This window comes from Arabidopsis lyrata (assembly GCF_000004255.2).
Source record: "Arabidopsis lyrata subsp. lyrata unplaced genomic scaffold ARALYscaffold_2, whole genome shotgun sequence".
In the NCBI taxonomy this organism is placed as follows: domain Eukaryota; kingdom Viridiplantae; phylum Streptophyta; class Magnoliopsida; order Brassicales; family Brassicaceae; genus Arabidopsis; species Arabidopsis lyrata.
Genome location: NW_003302554.1, coordinates 11546630 through 11566872, shown reverse-complemented (window position 1 = coordinate 11566872; position 20243 = coordinate 11546630). Strand labels below are relative to the sequence as shown.

The window sequence follows — 20243 nt, the reverse complement described above, 5'->3', positions numbered from 1 at the left end:
TGCCACGTAGAGTCATTTAAAATTAAAAACTAAAAAAATAGGACATTTGGTGGTTCAAACCATAGATCTTTAATGACAATGTACGAACCAATTACCAATTACACTACCACAATTATTACGTTGTAAACAATCATATTTATATATATCTATATATTCTGCAATTCTTTCTCAACCTCACAAAACCCAAAAGCTTGACTCTCTCCACTTTGTGTTTTATATATCTCTGTTTGGATTTTTAACGAAAGTCATTATGGCACAAGTGGTGACGTTTCATTAAATTGGTTTGGGCCTCTCGGGTTCAAATCCCACTTACGCCAATATTCGAAATTATTTTTTTCAAAAATTGAAACGACGGCGTTTTACGTTGTTCTTCCACGCAGGATCCTAGTCAGCTTTCTGTTAACGGAAATCTAACAGCGTTAGGGAGTTTGATGGATTAAGCCTGATTTATTTTGTTCGTGTAGGAAATTCAAAATTATTGTAAGTTCATGTAGTTATACGCACACAACAAAGTTCTGTGTATAAATACGATAAAGCAACTTAGTTCGGGGGGGAATTGGCCGTTTTCCCAGGTTTAAAGTGCTACCCAGTTACACTTTAAGGGTTAAAAATGTTATTTTCTCTCTATATATATATATATATATATTATATGCATTGAAATAAAACCAGACGTCTAAAACTTGGTAACCAATAAAACACTCAGCTTATTTTTTGGAATCGATAGAAATCTAGTTGAATAATGTCAACATAATGGAAAACTGGAAATAAGCTCACACATCACACATCACACATCACACATCACACATCACACATCATAATAACAAAAGAAGAATAATAATCACAAGATGAGAGCATTTATATATAGAGAGAGTGTTGAAGTCTTTTAAGGACATTTGAGTTTATTGCCATGTGTACGGGTATTGGCGTAGCAAGGACATGCTGCTGTGTTGCCGGAGGTTCCCGGCGGCACACACTGACACTTGGCTCAACAACTTACACAAGCTCTGTAACACACTTTCTTCCTCGATGTCTCTCTGCATCGTCTTCAAGCTCTTCATCTTCTGGCACACCACGGATATACAAAACATTGTTGCACTATTTACACAAAGTCAGCAAATTAGTTTCAAAGCAATTAAAAACCTGATTGTTAGTCAATGAATCCATAGCTAACAGAGACAAGATGATGAATGAGCGTCTAGCTAATGGCTAAGCCCAATTCTTAAGTTTTTTTTTATCAACTAAAGAAACTTTACTGTGAATAATTTTGTTGGAAACATAAACTATCACATTCCAATGACTTTAACAATTAACAGTAATCAATTACATGACTATCAAATATCAAAAGAGAAAATTTCCAGTGAACAAAAAAAGTTTATAAAGTTTAGAAGGTACTTCTCGATGGTAACTACTATTTGGAGATTCAATCCAAGTATTTAGACGGTTTTCTTATATATTTTATAAAGTTTTATAAGGTATTTTAAAAGGTTTTAACAGGTATTTATAAGATTTTACAAGGTATTCGACTCATTTCTGGTTGTTTTGTTTATAAGCTATTTTATGATTTAATACATTTCATCAACAAAATAATTTTCTAATCATAATAGTTCATTATATGTAAATTCGAATATTAAGATTTAGTAAGTTTCCAAAATAAATCAAACTCAACAAAATGAGATTGTCTGAGTGATTATACATCAAAATGTATTAATCTTAAGAAAATCAAATTTAAATATACAATTTACCCATGCTATAGTTTTAGATAATTTTGGAGTTCTATATGAATTGATGTTGGAAGAGTTGTTAAATCTAACATATTTCGGGGAATTTGATATTTACAAGTAACAAATAGTATTTGACAAAATTGCTAAATTTATTGAAATTTGAGTGGAATTTTTGTTCTCTGTAATACCATTTAGATCGAATAATACATAAAAATTTGCAAATAAAACATAGGAACTTCTCTTTTTTTGGTCGATAGAACTTTCTTTACTAAAATGAAGAAAATTACTCTCTTTGTATCAAAATGTTTGATTTTTTAAAGTTTTAATTTTGTATCAAAAAAATTGATTTTTGTATTATATTTAATATATATTTTTCAAAACCAATTAATCAATAAATGCTTTTACCTTTACAATGAGTTCATAATTAATTATAGGCATTTACAATGAGGAGGTAAACGTAAGTTTGTACTCCATGTAGAGGAAATTTGAAAAGACGTCAAAGTAAACATTTAATATGTGGTGTAATTACAACTACTGGAAATAGATACTCGTACTCCTAACACTTGACTCATAACACAACAATAATTAATTGGAGAGAAAGTATAAAACTTAATTTATTATTTTTTTAATTTTTGTAAAAATCGTTAAAAAATCAATCTTTTTTGATTAGAAGGAGTATCACTATTATCATATAAGAAAAATCAATCGTTAAAATATAATTTAATGTCCAAACTCTGGAAACGTTTCAGCGGGAAAATAAGAAAAGGTAACTAGGGTTTACACACCTTTTCCTTTATTTACATTGCCAAGCGAGACTCTTCGGATTCCAGACTTAACACCTTCGAAAATTTTCCGATAGCCATGGTGAAAGGCACCAACGCCGAGCAAGCCCTCGCTGGAGAAGCGTCGTGTAGCCGCCGAAAGAGGCAACAAGTTCCCTCCATTGTTGAAGAAGAAGGCGAGAATGGTGTAGGAGATGTGGTGGCACAATCTGGAACGTTGTTCGAGCTAGATCTCCTCGATTGTCCTGTTTGCTGTCACGCACTCACGAGTCCTATCTTTCAGGTTCTTGTTTTTACTTAGAAATCGCGTCCTCTTCAGGTTAATGATTTATAGGAAGAATCATTAACTAACTTTGTAGTTTTTAATCTCAGTGTGACAATGGACATATAGCTTGTTCTTCTTGTTGTACTAATCTGAGGAACAAATGCCCTGCTTGCACTTTGCCCATTGGTGAGTTTCGATGCCTGATAATGGAGAAAGTTGTGGAAGCAGTCATTGTCCCATGTCCAAACACTAAACATGGCTGCACCGATGATGATGAAGAAGAAGAAGAAGGCGAGAATGGTGGAGGAACGAGGACTGGAGATGTGGTGAAATCGGAGGCAAGATCGGGAACGCTGTTCGATCTACATCTTCTCGATTGTCCTGTTTGCTCTAACGCACTCACGAGTTCTATCTTTCAGGTCTTATCTTCTTACTTCACCATTCTTCTCCTTATAATCGCATGATGATTTAAAATTTTGAAAATGATTGTGAGACTTTTAGGAAGATTTCATTTAGTAGCACATGCGTGAGACTTAGGTTGTGATTAACTAGAAATTCATGTTGTATAGATGCTAATTTCATTATAGTAATTGGGTGATTCAAAATTTCAAAATGAAGTATGTGTAAGAGGACACCTAGCTTTTGTTGATCTTTTTGGATAACTTTGATTAGCTAGAAATGCATGTTGATTTCATTACAGTCACTGAAATGTGATTTACTAGTGTACCTATCACCGCTTTTTCGGTTTGATCGAATACCAAACGAGTGCTGTGAATATATTGCTTAAAGAAACATTATGGATCATTGTTCCTTCCTAGATAACATATGAATTACCAGTTTCAGATTTTTATTTGGTTCTAGTTTCATTGACTTGTAATTCGAGTAACTAACTCTGTGTGCTTTGCTTATCAGTGTGACAATGGACATATAGCTTGCTCTTCTTGCTGTATTGAAATGAGGTACAAATGCCCTTTATGCACTTTTCCCATTGGTAACTACCGATGTAGAATAATGGAGAAAGTTGTCAAAGCAGTCATTGTCCCATGCCCAAACGCTAAACATGGCTGCACCGAGACATTCTTTTATGGCAAAGAGTTAGTCCATGAGAAGGAATGCGGTTTTTCTCTGTGCTATTGTCCTTCACCAAACTGCAAATACAGCGGCGTGTACAAGGATCTCTACAGTCACTACGCTACTAAGCACAAGGTCACGGGAGAATGTTTCAGGTATGGCGATTCCATTCATGCATGCATGAACGTCGAGTCGAAGTTTTCGGTCTTTCAGAAATATACAGATGGTCCATTGGTTGTGCTTCAGTGTTTCAAGGAACCATACGGATTGTTTTTTACTGTGAATTGTATAGCACCTTCTGCTCCAGGAGTTGGAAAGTTATCCTATAAGCTATCCTACTCGACGGCAGGTGACACTTTGACGTTTAGATCGTCGGAGATGAATAGGATTCAGAAAGTGAGCTTCCAAACTCCAGAGAAGGACTTCATGTTTGTTCCTGACTATTTCTTGACTTGGGCGGGTGGTGTCGTGAAGTGTATGCGTCTTTGTATCCGCAGCCTAGAAGAAGAAGAAGAAGAAGAGGAAGAAGATGATGCTGAAGAAGAATATGAAGCTGATGAAGAAGATGAAGAAGAAGATGAAGACTAAGAGGAGGAATTATCATATCATTTCTGATGTTGGTCGTTTTGTTTGTATGCATTATCACTCACCTGCAGAAGTTCTCAGTTTCTCTTTTTGTTGTTGTTCTATTTGCCATAGTTATGTTCCACATTGTGAGGTTGTTCTGGAATTAAGGTTATAGTGCTTTTGAAGAACTAGGTTTGATTCTTCTAACTTTCTCTGATGCAATTCACATTTGGTGATATCGTTTTCGCTAGTCTATGAAAAACTCGTTGATGTCGAAAATGATCCAAGAAGATAATACTCTGTTGGTATTTTGCTCTGTTCAATTTGATTTCTCCAAAGTTTATAAGCACTTTCTCAGCTGTGTTGTTGTCTTTTCCATCTCTGCATAATGTTTTTAGATTGTCAAATATTTGCTGTTCTATAGCATCATGAATCTTCAATAGACATGTCACTTCTTCTTGTCTTTATTATAAAACAAAACAAAAAAGACACATAAATTATAAAAGATTAACCTGAAAAGATGTGAGGAAACAAACAATCTCCACCATGAGAGTATAAAAAGCTTGATAGCTTTTATTGTTTGAATTTGGAAAGGGTTCTTATCAAAAGCCGCAATGTTGTCAAAAACTTGGATCTCCCGATGAAACTGGGTGAAACTCACACAGCCAAAGTTGGTCATAATCAACCAAAATGCCCAAATTTTAGTGATAGGTAGAAAACGTCAACAACAATAAATAAATCTTCTTCATGTTTTTTTGTGTTCTTTCAAATAAAGTATGAGATTTACACACATGTTTCATGTTGACTAAAGAAAATAAAAATACATGTTTAATTTGCTTCTTTTACGTCATATTCTTCGTACGTCACATTGTATGTTATATTCTTCTTTTCCCAGCATGGTCTTTCACTCGAGGACAAAAGATGACCAAACCACCGAAAAAGGTAGGAAAATGAATTTTTTATGCAGATCTAACTGATAAATTTTAAAAGAGAAAAGATAAAATTCCAATTTCTCGTGCATGGGAAAAATAAGAAAAATGAAAAAGGCAGGATCTATTGCAATAAAATTAATATGGCCAATCAAGGGCAGTCAAAATTGTATAAATACTTTTAACTAATTTTTCTTTGTAGATATTACGTATAAATGGTAACTGTTGAATCTGGCTGATTTGCTGATTTTATTTGTATTTTCTCTCGAATCTAACTGAATAATTTAGAATTTAAATTGTAACCACTGAATCTGGCTGACTTTTTGAAATTAATTAAATATATAAAATTATGAAAATACTTCACTGAAAACATTTTTTGTCAACAATATTAATGAATTAAACAAATAAAAATAATCTTATTAAGATAAGAACGTAATTCAGAAAAAAAAAAATTTAACTCATAAAAATTAAATTTTGGTAGAATCTTAAGTTAATATATTAAAATAGTTTTATCAAACAAAATTATGATATAACACCTTAAAATTTTAAAATTAATATTAATATTTTACTTTTTTTAATAACCCAAATTATTTATATTCTTTAGTTAATAAATTTATACTAATACCTTCTACTAGGAAATATCATAAAAATAGGATTGTTCACTTGATAGTTGTTTTCACGAACCTAACCAATTTCATCAATATTTATGTCTTTTATTTCGTAAGAAAATTTAAGTGATTCTTGATATATAATTATCATGCAAACTGATAAAAAATGTTTTCTGAAATTTTGATTTATAATATTAAAGTATTTATAATTTTATAAAAAACTTAATAATGATAAAAACATTACAAGTTTTAAAATATTATGTAACCAAGTGATGTGACTAAAATTCCACAACATTTCCTCAACAATTCTTCAAACTAGTGTCACCAATTAAATCTTTTCTTTTATTTTTAAAAAACCGCAAAAAATACATAATTAACAAAAATTCCTTTTACACCAAAAAAAAGAGACATTTAAAGCAAAAGAAGGTAGACGCATATGAATCTAAATTACAAAACATGAGCTTGAAAAGAAGTGAAGAAACAATCAATCTCCACCATAATTACATAAAAAGCTTGATAGCTTTATTGTTTAAAACTGGAAAGGGTTCTAATTAAAAGCAACAATGTTGTTGTCAAATGAAAGGTCTCCCGATGAAAATGGGGGAATCTCATTCAGCCAAAGTTCGTCATAATCAACTAAAAAGTCGCTGATATGACATTCTTGGTTCTTGGTATGATCTGTGGCTTTGTCCTCAATGACAATTGCTTGTTGGTCAATTGTTGCCAGTTGAGGCGTAACCGATTCGGACACAACTTTGTCAAATTGTATCATTTCAGGACTGTATATATCAGCCTGAACTGTAAAAGCTTTACATGTATGTTGTCCCAGATAAGTCGTTCTGTATACTGGAGGACTGTCTTGGATCATCTGCAGCCGCTTTGTAGCATTGCAGTTTTGGTCTTTTGCATAGGCACACCGATAGTAAGACCTGTAAATATCACACTTTAATTTGTCGCTATGTAGAAAAGAAACACACACACACAGAGCTACTTTTATTTACATGTCTTTCATAAAACAGAGAATCTGTTTTTTAATGGGCATGCCATTTGCTCTGTCTTTCTAACTAACCAAATTAACTAACCTTTGGTGCCGAGAGGTTTTGATGGTTTTTTGTCCATATTTCCTCCAGGAGAAGCCATCGTCAAGGCGCGGAGTTTGGAAATCATCTCTGTAATTCTCTAAACCTTTTATTCCGCAAATCTTCCTGTGATGTTGTAATAGAAACTCATGAACTTTGTATATAACATATGCAATGAGTGTTTATCGTTTTGTTGGTAAATGGTAACTTACCTCTTAGATGATCTCCGGGGCATAAGACTTGCCATGTTTTGAGAAAAAGACTGATGGTCTGGTTGAGGATTAGGAGAGTTCACAAAAGATAGAGCTAGTGAGAAAGAATCAAGAATGGTGTTGATGAGCGGTTCTGTTGACACCGAGCTTATTTCGCGGTTGTGGAGAACCGTCTTGAGGATGTTAGCGCATCCTTGGCCATGAAGGAGTGCAGCCACAGCTTTATGATCGATGTTGGAAAACATTTTCTGGTTTTAGGTTGAAAAATCTTGTTTACTTCTCACTATATATTGAAATTTTTTCTCTAGTGGACACCAATTTTTTTTAAGATTATAATGTGGAAAATTAAATTATTGAAAGTTCTCTAGCTCTTAAAGGTTTTTAAATCACCAAATTCAATCTTAAACTTATTCAACAATTCTCTTTTTTTCTCCGGATCCTTTCCCACTTAGGTCATACATATAATATAATCTTTCACTTTCGGTATTCATAATTTTTTAATTGAAAGCTGTTCATTCTAATATAAATCCATTTTTTTAAATTTCTTCCATAAATGTTTTATGTTATTTTTTTAATGTCTTGATTTGACATGGGCCAAGCTGCCTAGATCAAGGGAAAGAGATAAGAGAAAGAAAAAGACAAAGACACGTAGAGAGATGAGAGGGTCTAGTGTCAAAGTATAAAAACTAGAATTATCTTAATATGTAGAAACCAAATTATCCCTAACATATGAAGATAACACGAATCGATAATCCTACGTTAGTCAGAAAAAAAAAAAAAAGAGAGGATAATCCTGCATTTAATGATAATTCTGTTTGATACAAGTCTAATTAATTATTTCAAGTCTAACTAATTCTTTCATACATGTTTATTTAACTACGACTTTTGACAAAAAGAAAATTATTTAGTTAATATTGTTATCCATCAAATTCAGCAATTCAGTAGAATTAAAACAAATTAAACAGTTAATTAAACAAATTAAATCATAAATTTTAGATCATGTTGACAATGTCACATAATCACTCCATAACCAATGTTATTATTTTCGGGATATGTCTCTAAAAGAGCCATGATTTTTCATAATTAAACTAATCACAGATTAATTAGATGGCTAGTGGTCCTTTTGTGTAGGTCCGGTGAAAGATGCGCAACCTATTATTGACTTTATTGTCAGAGCCAATCAAAAGTGGCCAAAATTTGTCATTTACAATCAAATCAATAATCCATGAAAAATGTTTAATATTCTTCTTACGTAACATTACGCAAGAGAAATAGAGAGAAAGACACTCTTGTTTTCCTATCATATTCTTGTTTTCCTATCACATTCTTGTTTTCCCATCATATGGTCTTTGATTCACTCGAGAGAAAGGATGACGAAACCACCGAAAAAGGTGAAAAATGACTTGAATCATAGTTTAACAAGTCCACCACGAATGATTTTTTTTTTGTTAAGATCACAAATGATAGATGTTTTTAACTAAATTTTTTTAATTATATACCTTTTCTAGTAATAATTACAAAAAGAAAGAAATAAATTACGGATGACAAAAAAAAAGGCATTAAGATGTTTTATAGCGATATCAATTATCTGGGGTGAACAAACTCGGTTCGAGAGTAGAGTAACTATCGAGAAAACGGGTTTCGAAACTAAAACTAGAAAGAATCTTGAAAACTTGACTAATACCTACAGACGAAGCAAGTGTTATGGATTGTACGATCCATTACTTTCAACAAAATTCTCTGTTAAAATTTTAGATTTTATGATATGCTAAAGTTTTTATGCAGATCTAATTTTTCATATATATTACGTACGTATGATATCTCAAACTATAATTATTAAACTGATAAAACATAGTGTATATAATTAAAAATTAAAAATTCCGTACATATACTTCATGTTTCGGATTAAAACGAACACTTGGAATCATAAGCTAAAACAATGTCATAATGTATTACTAGAATGCATCTGACGTCGTTTTATGGTTCTATATTCTTCGTTCTCTCGAGTGAAAAATATGTATGGGCGAAAAACCGAATCTGAAAAACTGAACCGGAACTGACCCACAATAATCAGTTCAAATCGGTTATGGATATAGCCAAATTATCTTATTGGATCGTCAGATTACCCAAATTATTCTATTGGGTCTTGTACATGTCTACTTGTAAGTATTAGTTTGGATCCGAATATTATCCGATATCCAAACAGGTATTCGATTACCGAGATTTTTCCTAACGGATATCCGAATATCCAACATATTTGTACCCAGTTATACCCGACACTTGGAGGGATAACCGATTAGAAAATATTATCTGGATGGGTACTCAAATACCCAAAATATTTGTATATCTTAGAGTATTTTGTATCCTATATCTTAGAGTATTTGCATAGTTTTGCACAAAATATAAAATATTTATAAAATTTAAATATTTTATTATTCAAAATGTATTTTAACATAACGATATAATTTAGATATAAATATAACATAATGTAATTATGAGGTATGGAAAAACTAATTTTCCGAAAATATCAAAATGGTAGAAATGTGTAAAACAGAATAAAACCAATCTATTTCTCGTTACCGACTTTTGGTATCCGCAATTTTTGTTTCACCGAATTATGTTGTCAGATGTCATTACGTCATTTGATTTTTGTTCTTTCTTGCTAACGAAAAAGAGAGATTGTAAAGTCACTGTCCGTGACGGTCATTCTCATAATTAACTAATCATAAGAATATGGAAAAGATACGCACTCCATTTTTGACTAATTTGTCGTGATAGCATCATCATCATATATATATATGTAGTTTGGATTATTTACAAATTAAATAAAAGTTCTTAATTAATAAAATGAATACGATCTCATTTAAAATCTTAAAACACTTGTTAGTGCTAAAACTTTATACTGTATATATACTCTTTACTTCAAGTTTTGATAAAATAGTAACATTATTACATAAAATGATTTTTCACAAAATTTATGGATTAATTAAATTTAAACCAAAACTATGTAGTAGTTAATTAAATTTGAAAAAATAAAACACACTCAAATTCAGTGACGCTTACAAGAATCCTCAAGAAACATTATGAGAAATTTTGGTATATTCAAATCTTGGCTTTTGATTTTTAAAAATTAACGTTTTCTTCTATCAAAATCCAAAAACGGAAATAGTTCTTGCTTATGATATATATGTGGTCTTACATAGCTTTCTTTGTGAAAACTGAAAACTATTGACCAAATGATTTTTTTAGTAGTGAGGAAGATAGATGTAGGAACGAAATCGAAATTTTTGAAGAAAATGGAAAAATGCTACTAATATTGGCAACAAAATGATTGATTTTTAAGTTTAATTTTAATTTTTATATTTATTTGGTTTATGCATAGTCTTTCTTCAATCTTGGTCATGCGCTTGTTCCATAATATATACTAGATCATCACCCGTACTACAATACGGATTGAATTTCATTTATTACAAAATTTATATATTATATAGTTATAGAATAAAATCGTGATATATTATAATAATAAGTAAAAAAATATTAATTTTTTATGTCAGTCCATATATATTATATTAGAATGAATATATTTTTATTTTTCTGTAATCCTCAATTATGGATATATTTTTTAAAGATATGAAAACGGAAATTTATATTATTTTCAAAAAAATAATATTGTTTGAAGAATGAGTTAATTTATGTTAACAACCACAAAATGAGAGTGCATATAAGTTAGTTAGATCAAAAATCAAAATATCATAAATGAATCGCATCTAAAACGTAGATTATTTTGAATTAGTTAAAAAAGTTAGCTATTATTTTGAATTAATTTAGGAAATTATTTTTTCAAATTCTAATTCATTGGTTGTTGAAATAGAGATTTTTTTGAGCTAATTACGGAATTTACCAATTATTCACATAATCGAATATGTTATGAACATATATTTGGTATATAATAATACCAAATTCGATCCGTGTGTGGAGTCTATATTTTCATTTTACAATCCTTATGAAAATATTGTGGCACAATCTATTATTCATTATTTCCAAAATTGCTTGCAGAATTAAATTTTCAAATATTTAGAAGTGTCAAACCTTATTTAACTCATCTCATCATAAAATCTTAAAATGTCGTCTATTATAAGGATCATAACTTTCTATCATATAATACATTACTTTTAACCCGCCGCCTACTATAAATATATTAAACATATCTTTTTAGAAAATCAAATTAGTATTCATATTTTTTTTTATCTTTTTAATCTATTAAATATTTATGATATTCTTTAATATATAAAATTAAACTTTTTTTAAATGTTCCAAATTAAAATATTTAAAAACTTTTATCATAGTATGTAAAATTATGAATTTAAATATATATATATATATGAAATTAAATATAAATATTCAAATAGTTATAAGGATCATAACTCATTTCATCATATAATACATTATATTTAACCGCCGTCTATTATAAATATTTTTTTTCAAAAAATCAAATTAGAGTATTTATATTTCTTAACTTTTTGATCTATTAAGTATTGATGATATTAAAAAAAGAAATATATTACTCAAATATGAATTTTTGACCCGTTAAATTTGTTCTTTCATACATTGAACAATTTATATTCGTTTTTAAAAATTCAAATCTTTGTATATGCGAAAATTTTTTACTTTTTTTTTTAATTATGTAGATGATATAATAATTTATTTATTTTATAGAAATAGAATAATATAAAGATGAGAGGTGAAGTATAATGATTAATAACAAATTAATGTGATAAGTTAGATATCAAATCTTATATGTTCATTTTGATTGGTCATTCTTTTTAAAAAAATTAATAATAGATTTTCGTTTTTATAATTAAATTGCATAAAATAGTATTTGACTTGTTTATCCTTAATGAGTTGAATTAATTTACTCTATAAAATTTTATTTCTAATGACATTCTTAAGTAAATTCTTACAAAAGAGAAGGTTAGTTAAGGGTATCTTATAAAATGTACTTCCCAAATAATAGTATAGGATTTTCAAACCCCTTTAATAACTTATTCATGAAATATTGAGAAGTCATTTATGATGGGAAGTTTTTTTATGATGCCAATAAACTTCTTAAGATAAAACACAATAGCATTTTATCAATTATTTGTCATGATGAATATCATATCAGCACATATGTTTTTTTATTACAATATTTTAACCTTGTTAGGTTGTTCCAAAAGGTCATTTCCATGTGCATTATACTAATTAATTAGAATATTATCACAAACGTTATTTTTATCAGTTCGTTGTATTATTGTCTTTCTCTACCATTTTCTCTGTTGTGTTATCGTCTTTTCCATTTCTTGTATGGATACTTTTTTTTTTCTTTTGAAATACATAACTGGTGAAAACTTCCTCTTACACAAAAAAAAGGTGATACTCCTCCGTTTTCGAATAGTTGTCGTTTTAGAGCTTTTTTTTGTTTTAAATTAGTTGTCGTTTTAAGGTAATAATGTAATTTATGCCAATAACTACCCAAATTACCCTCATTTTATTGAACACAAATTATTTGTAAATAATTACTTGTCATTTTTATGAGGTTAATATAGTCATTGTATACCTTTTCTTAATTTGTCCAAATACAGTTAAAACGACAACTTTTCAAAAACAGAGGGAGTACATTTTACAAAACCGAAAGAAATGCAGAATCAATCACTCTCCACCATGAGAACTTAAAAGGCTTGATAGATTTATTGTTTGAACCTGGAAAAGGTTCTAATCAAAAGTAGCAATGTTGTTAAAAAACATCGGGTCTTTGGATGAAAATGGCCAAAATTGGTCATCATCCACCAAAAATTCATTAATATCACATTTTTGGTTCATGATATGGTTTGTGGTTTTGTCCTCAATGGTAATTGCTTGTTGGTCAATTGTTGCAAGTTGAGGCGTAACCAATTCGGACACAACTCGTTTGAATTGCATCATTTCAGAACCATATGTATATCATCATGAACTGCAAAAGCTTCACATATATGTTGTCCTACAATTCTCTTTTTCCTCACATCGTTTCCCACTTAGGCCCTACATTTTTTTTGTTGTTGAAATGTGTAATTTATTAATCTGCAACTATAGGAATGTATGTACAAAAATCAGAACATGAAAACAATTGGAACTTTAAAACAGGGCAAAAATAGAAAAAAAAAAAAACAGAGCCACGAGGAGGCCGGCTACAGACGGACCATGAACCAGCGTTGCATTAGGAGGCAGATCTTCGGATTTGTAGAGTAGTCCAGCGAGGAGATCCGATTGCGAATAAGTTTCTCCAAGCTTCGAACTATTTGCTCAACTGTCAAGAATCTGGTTCCATGAATACGGGCATTGCGTTCTCGCCAAATTGTGTAGACTGTCACTTGAAAGCAAAGCCGGATAAGGATGTCTCTGTTACTGTCCCCTTGAAGACCCACAATCGCAGTCAGTGTCTCTTCCCAGCCCGGATCTAGGTGATGACGAAGAAGCTTCCTCGCAATACTAGACCAAATCGAGAAAGAGAAAGGACAAGCAAAAAACAAATGATCTCTTGTTTCATCCAATTCTCCACAGAACACACAAGCTTGGTGGTGTCCCCAAGAGCGCTTAGGCCCTACATTTGATATAATCACTCACTTTCGGTATTTAGTTTCGGCTCATTCTGTTGCACAAAAAAAAAAGTTTTGGCTCTTCTAAAAATTCATTTTTTTTCCCTACCATAAATGTCTTTATGTTGTTTTTTTTGTTCATGTTGTGACGACAGGACAGTTGGGCCAAGAGCAAGGGAAATAGATAAGAAAAAAGAAAAGAGTGAATTTGCTCAGAGACATATTGGGGCATATAATTAAGAAAATAACATGAGTATCAAGTATCATAGACAACATAACAATAAATGTTGGAATAGGCCTTCAAGTTGCGAATAATTACAAGATTATCAGCCATAGTTTTCGTCATACTCGTGGGAGAGGATAGAAATATCTGACATTTTATAAATGTTTAACAGTTGAATTGACTTTCACGCGGCAACATATAGAACAAAGTGACAGTTATTAAATTTTAATTTGAATTTAAACCACTAAACTAATCGCGTAGATATCTATTAAAAAATGTAGCATTTATAGTTCGATATATGACTCTATGAAAGTATATGAACATCTATCTAAATTTATAGAAACATATTAATTCATTAACTAATTGAGAATTTTTGATGAAATTCAATTTTTTTTCTCAGGAAAAAGCATGTTTCGATTGAATTCATGCATAGGCTATGCTCCATCGTCTTCTTCCTTTTCACTCTAAATTTTTTTGTTTTGGCATTATATTTTACTTTTCTAAATCTTGACTTATCTCCACAAATATCCTTAGATCTGCATCTATACTTTGTAAATCTATTTGTAAAGATCAAAAAAATGTTTTAGATCCTTATTTGTATCGTGAAAGTTATCTTTTCCGATGAATAAACAATGGCGGTGTGAATAATAAACACGACGATATTTTTCTTATCGGTTTGAATGAATAAGAACAGAGTTGAGAGAGATGAAAACAATGTCAAACATTTATAAGAAAAGAATTATAGCTACAAATTATTATTTTTTATTTTTTCTTGTTGGTAAAATCTACAAATTAACTTGTATATATTAACTGAATTTAAAATATATCATTTTTGTAAACACACTCTGTTCAAAGATTAAACAGTTAATATAAGTGCTAAAAAGGAAGAAAAAAGTTAAGTTTTGCTCACGAACATCCGTTTTGTTATTCTGTTCTTGAGGTTGGTCGTTGGTGTGTAAAGGCCAATTCGAGAAAAGTATCGCCACCTCACTTCATTCCAAAATAATAAATTTAAACTAAATTTCTATTTTGTTGAATATTAGTGGTGTAGATAAATTAGGAAATACAACATTACTTTACACTAAATATTTAAAACATACTAGTAAATATTAGTGAAACAAACAAAAAAACTAAAATATTTGAAACTTACTAAAATGGAGAGAGAGTATAAATAAGATAATGACATAAAAAAATGATCGATTGTTTTTTCTTATAATTAAGAGATTCTCGGCCGAAAAATGATAGATTTTGGTACTATTTTCGTCTCTTTCTTCATCTCTTCGACGACATGTATTTTTTGTTTTTGTGAGGACAGGAAGACACCCGTAATTTATTCATAAATGAAAAATAAAATTACAATCAGGTATGTCTTGGAAACGTCGTTCCTCAGTCATTAAAATTGTGATCACCACAACAGTTGGCGCTGACTCCAGCAAATGAAAGCCTAAAAGCAAAGTAAAAACATAGTTTGCTAACCCGTCGGTAAAACGGTTAGTCTCTCTAAAAACATGAAAAATTCGGACTATCTATTACCTAGATAAAAAAGCATGGTACAGACGTACCCGAAACGATAGGGTGAGAATCACTAATCCATTTGTCGAAAAATCCAACTACTAACTCTCAATCCACTTCTAGCTCCAATAGTGTGATACGCTTACTCCATGTGCGATGTATAGTCCCTTCGACGACATGTATTGATGTAAGACAAGTTTCCATTTTTTGATAATTTAGCAAGATTAATCACTTGGTTGAATAAACTGGTCATAATGGCATAGATAAAGTTCTTCCAGCTATTGTTCAAGCAATCGGAATTGTCCACAGAAGTGATGATGTTACAAAATAATTTTACCGAATATACTGCACTAGTAATCGCATGATAGGCAGAAATCAAATTAAAAATGCTTTACTTTCCTCATGAAAATTTAATTCTTTTTAACCCAAAACATTGAAGTATTAGTGATAAACGAATCATTTGTTATATATTAATCCACTCGTTTTATGAATCAACAATTAAGGGCACTCTCAAAAGTTATATAGATATTACTTTTTCCTTTCTTTATTTTCTGAATAAACGCAAAAGTACATGATAGATGAAACTTCTTTACACAAAAAGACACTGTAAATTTAAAGCATATGAATCTAAATTACAAAACATGAACCTGAAAAGAAGTGAAGGAACAAACAATCTCCACCATGAAAACATAAAAAGCTTGATAGATATGTTGTTCAAACCTAGATAGGGTTCTAATCAAAAGCAGGAATGTTGTCAAAAAACATTGTGTCGTCTGATGGAAATGGGGGAAATTCATTCGCCCAAAATTGGTCATAACCCACCAAATAATCATTAATATCGATATCACATTCTTGGTTCATGATATAGTGTGTGACTTTGTCCTCCATGGTAATTACTTGGTGGTCAATCGTTGTGAGCTGAGGCATAACCAATTCAGAAACAACTTGGTCGAACTGGATCATTTTGGAACTGTGTGTATCATCATGACCTACAGAAGCAGTACACACATGTTTTCCCATATACGTGGTTCTGTACACTGGAGGGTTGTCTTTGATCTTCTGCACCCGCTTTGTAGCATTGCATTTTTGGTCTTTTGCATAGGTACACCGATAGTAACACCTGTAAATATAGCACTTTTATCTATCGCCGTTTAAAATAAAGAAATAACCGCTACTCTATTTACATGTCCTTCATAGAACAAAGAAGAGAATTCACTTTCGTTTTTGTAAGAACAGAGCATTTGCTCTGTTTTTCTAGTTAACCTAATTGACTAACCTTTGGTGCGGTGAGGTTTTGATGGTTTTTTGTCCATATTTCCTCCAGGCAAAGCCATCATTGGGACACGGAATCGGGGAATCATCTCTGTAATTCACTAAACCTTGTGCTCCACAAAGTTTTCTGCGATGTTGCACTATAGAAATTATCGAAAATATAGAAGACACTTGCATCTAAACTCAAAATTAAGTTATAGAAGATATGATAAAGTAAGATATAGAATTATGTGCTACTTCACTTGAATTTGAATTAAAAAATCTTGAAACTTTTCATAGAACATATGCAACTTGAGTTTAGATTTTTGTTGGTAACGTACTCCTTAGATGATCTCCGGGGCGTAGGTCTTGCCATGTTTCGAGAAGAAGACTCATGGTATAGTGGAGGATTAGGAGAATCCACAAAAGACAGAACAAGCGAGAAAGAATCGAGAATGGTGTTGATGAGTGGTTCTGTTGAAACTGAGCTTATTTCGCCGTTTTCGAGGAGAATCTTGAGGCTGTTAGCGCATCCTTGTCCACGGAGGAGTGCTTCCATAGCCTTGTGATCAATGTTGGAAACCATTTCTTGTGTTTGAGGTGTTTGGTTTGAACTATAATTTGTGCTTCAGTCTAGTTATGTCTTTTATAAGACAAAAATTCTTGTTCACATTAGATTTTCGGTCTTACGTTTATTACTTTTATTATGTGGAAACCACAATTTTTCGGTGGAGAGAGAATTGAAACTGGCCGACTTGGCCCCATCAATCCTCGCCGATATAATTATTGATATTTCACAAGTCCACAAAGAACACACGACGGACTTATTCTTGAACACCATATAATAATCACATACTTGTCGAAAAATATACATATTTTTAAACGAGCTTTTAGTGATGTGTACATCAATTTTTAATCTACACACTATACTTGATGTCAATACTCAATATGCATAGATTCATATGAGTATTTCATCCAAGGTTTATCTAGTCATATATACATCTTAGAAGATCTTAAAGAAATAGTTTAATAAATATATGAGGTATCATTGAATTCTCTTACGATTTTTATTTTAAAAATGTGAAATGAACGTGTACGTATTGTTGTTTTTGTACAGAAGATTTTGGGGACTAAAACACTATTTTGTACTTTATACACGATTTTTTCTTTAGACGAAAATGCAGTTCTCCATAATTTTACTATGATTAATCCGTTTTACAAATAATATTCATCAAAAAAATTAAAAAAAAAAAAACAGGATGAAACATAGGAAAACTTCCAGAATAATAAAACAAAGAAGGTTTTGTATCTCGACACTCACTAATGGAAGAAAGTACTTAACAAAAATTATAAAAAGGTATTTTATAATAAATATATTAAAATTACTATATGTTTTTTTTTTCTAAAATGCTTTTTTTTTTATTTAGTTTCTAAATTTTCATTAGAATTATTATAACAACATTATTAATGTCTGTATATATCATTTTGTAGCTTCTAAAATAATTTAATAGTTTAATCCAAAATGTGTGTATAATATAGAAAAATATTATAAAAGACATCGACATGTTGTTTAAGTCCTTGTCGACATTAAGTCATTTGATCTTCCACATTGACATGTTGTTTAAGTCCTTGTCGACATTAAGTCATTTGATCTTCCTTTCCTTAAGTGCTAACGAAATAATTTGCTAAAAGAAAGGAAAAAAAAACATATTAGAATCAATAAAAATAGCCAAATGAAAAGCGTGACCAAATATTGACTTATCGACACTCGTTAAAAGTGGATAGAATAAAATATAAAAATAGCCAAATGAAAAGCGTAATGTGACTGGTCGTGTTGTATATATGTGCCGTGTCTCACTCGTTAGAGAATATACTAATATATTTATATTTTATTAATGATATGTATTGATTGATTTTTGCATTGTTTTTTTCGTCTCGTGTCGTGCAGTGATGTCTATATAATATGCAATCGTTGTGTGTAAAGTTTTGTCCTATTTTAGTTTTTCTTTTATGTTTAATTTTCAACCAACTAAAGTGTTTCATTATTTGTTTTATGTTCGATGATTTCATTGTTTATCATAATCCAGCAAATAGGTGGAGTTAATGAAGAAAAAACTGTTATTTTTTGCTCACGAACATATACCGTTTTGTTATTCCGTTCTTAAAAATTGGTATGTAAATGCAGATTCAAGAAAAGTATCATCTACTAATTACTTAATTCCTAAATGATAAATTCAATTAAAAACTATAATCTGTTGAATATTGGTGTAAGATATATTAGAAAATGCAGCATTACTTCTTCTTCTTTTTTTGGTTAAAAGACAGACATGTTTAGTTCCTTGTCGACATTACGTCATTTGATGTTCCTTTTCTTTGGTACTGACGAAATAATTTGCTAAATGAAAGGAAAAAACATTACAATCAATAAAATTAGCCAAATGAAAAGTGTGACAAATTTGACTTATCCGTCACTCGTTATAGGCAATTATTTTTTTATTTTTTTCATCAAGGCAATATGAGTGTGTGTGTGTACTGTATATGTGCCGTGTCTCACTCGTTAAGTCGTTATAGAATATAGCCATATAGCCAATATCTTATGTCTAGTTAATGATTTTTTGTTTCATATATTTTAATTAATGCTTATTTATTGATTTTTTGCATTGTCTTTTTTCGACTCGCGTCGTGGACGTGTATGTCTATGCAATCGTTTATTCCTGGTTAGTTTTTTTTTTTTTGTTTTTTTAATGTTTTCAACTAACTAAATTCGATGCTTTTATTGTTTACCATAATTCATCAGAATAATCAGATAGGTGGAGCCGCTTAGACTTAGAGATACGATGACCAAAGGTTTTCTTTTAATAGGATTGGATCAGACTTTTGATTTTAGGCCTTGGACTAGAATCGGATCGGGCTTTTGATGCGGGTTTTATTAGATTTAATATGTGATTAAGGTTAATATATTCTAAATCCTATATCTTATTATATAAAATATAGTTTTCAAAGTTAGTAACTCATAGGATTGTGCCACGTGTCAAGTCTATTGATCAGATGTTGATATTTGTTAGAAAAGAGTTAACTTTTTTTTTTCCTTTAAAGAAATAGAAAAACTAAAAAAAGAAACAAATTTATATATACTAATTTATATGTCTATATCTAAAAAAAAATATTTTTCTTAACCAAAAGGAAAATTAACAAATTCGTTTTTACATGTGTTATTGGTCAATTAAATTTAGTATATATTAATTTTTTAAAAAAAACATTTAGTGTGGATAATAACTAATTAAAAAGGCCATTGAAGTTTAAAATAATCATATGATTTATTTAACATTAATTTAATTAGATAAAATTGTATGTATCATTGTAATATAGTGTTTTCATTCGTTAAATTTAATTATTAAAAAAACTAAAACAA

General features: G+C 30.4%; 3 protein-coding genes across 3 annotated transcripts; 1 reads left to right on the top strand and 2 right to left on the bottom strand.

Annotated features, from left to right (window-relative positions):
• The first annotated feature begins 2564 nt into the window (after positions 1-2564).
• Positions 2565-5011, top strand: LOC110224185 (E3 ubiquitin-protein ligase SINA-like 1). The gene is given in 4 exon segments (XM_021009994.1): positions 2565-2786; positions 2876-3187; positions 3799-3828; positions 3831-5011. Coding segments are annotated over 4 exon segments (1143 nt in total). The 5' UTR covers positions 2565-2582; the 3' UTR covers positions 4428-5011.
• Positions 5012-6216: 1205 nt separating this feature from the next.
• LOC110224180 (probable WRKY transcription factor 63) lies at positions 6217-7498 on the bottom strand. The gene is made up of 3 exons (XM_021009975.1): positions 7235-7498; positions 7026-7148; positions 6217-6872 (listed from the first exon to the last, which is right to left on the bottom strand). The coding sequence occupies exons 1-3, from the start codon at positions 7477-7479 to the stop codon at positions 6491-6493; spliced, it is 750 nt and encodes a 249-aa protein (XP_020865634.1). The 5' UTR covers positions 7480-7498; the 3' UTR covers positions 6217-6490.
• Positions 7499-16121: 8623 nt separating this feature from the next.
• On the bottom strand, positions 16122-17544 carry LOC110224281 (probable WRKY transcription factor 67). Its single transcript, XM_021010264.1, has 3 exons — positions 17173-17544; positions 16857-16994; positions 16122-16700 (listed from the first exon to the last, which is right to left on the bottom strand). The coding sequence occupies exons 1-3, from the start codon at positions 17415-17417 to the stop codon at positions 16313-16315; spliced, it is 771 nt and encodes a 256-aa protein (XP_020865923.1). The 5' UTR covers positions 17418-17544; the 3' UTR covers positions 16122-16312.
• Positions 17545-20243: the final 2699 nt, after the last annotated feature.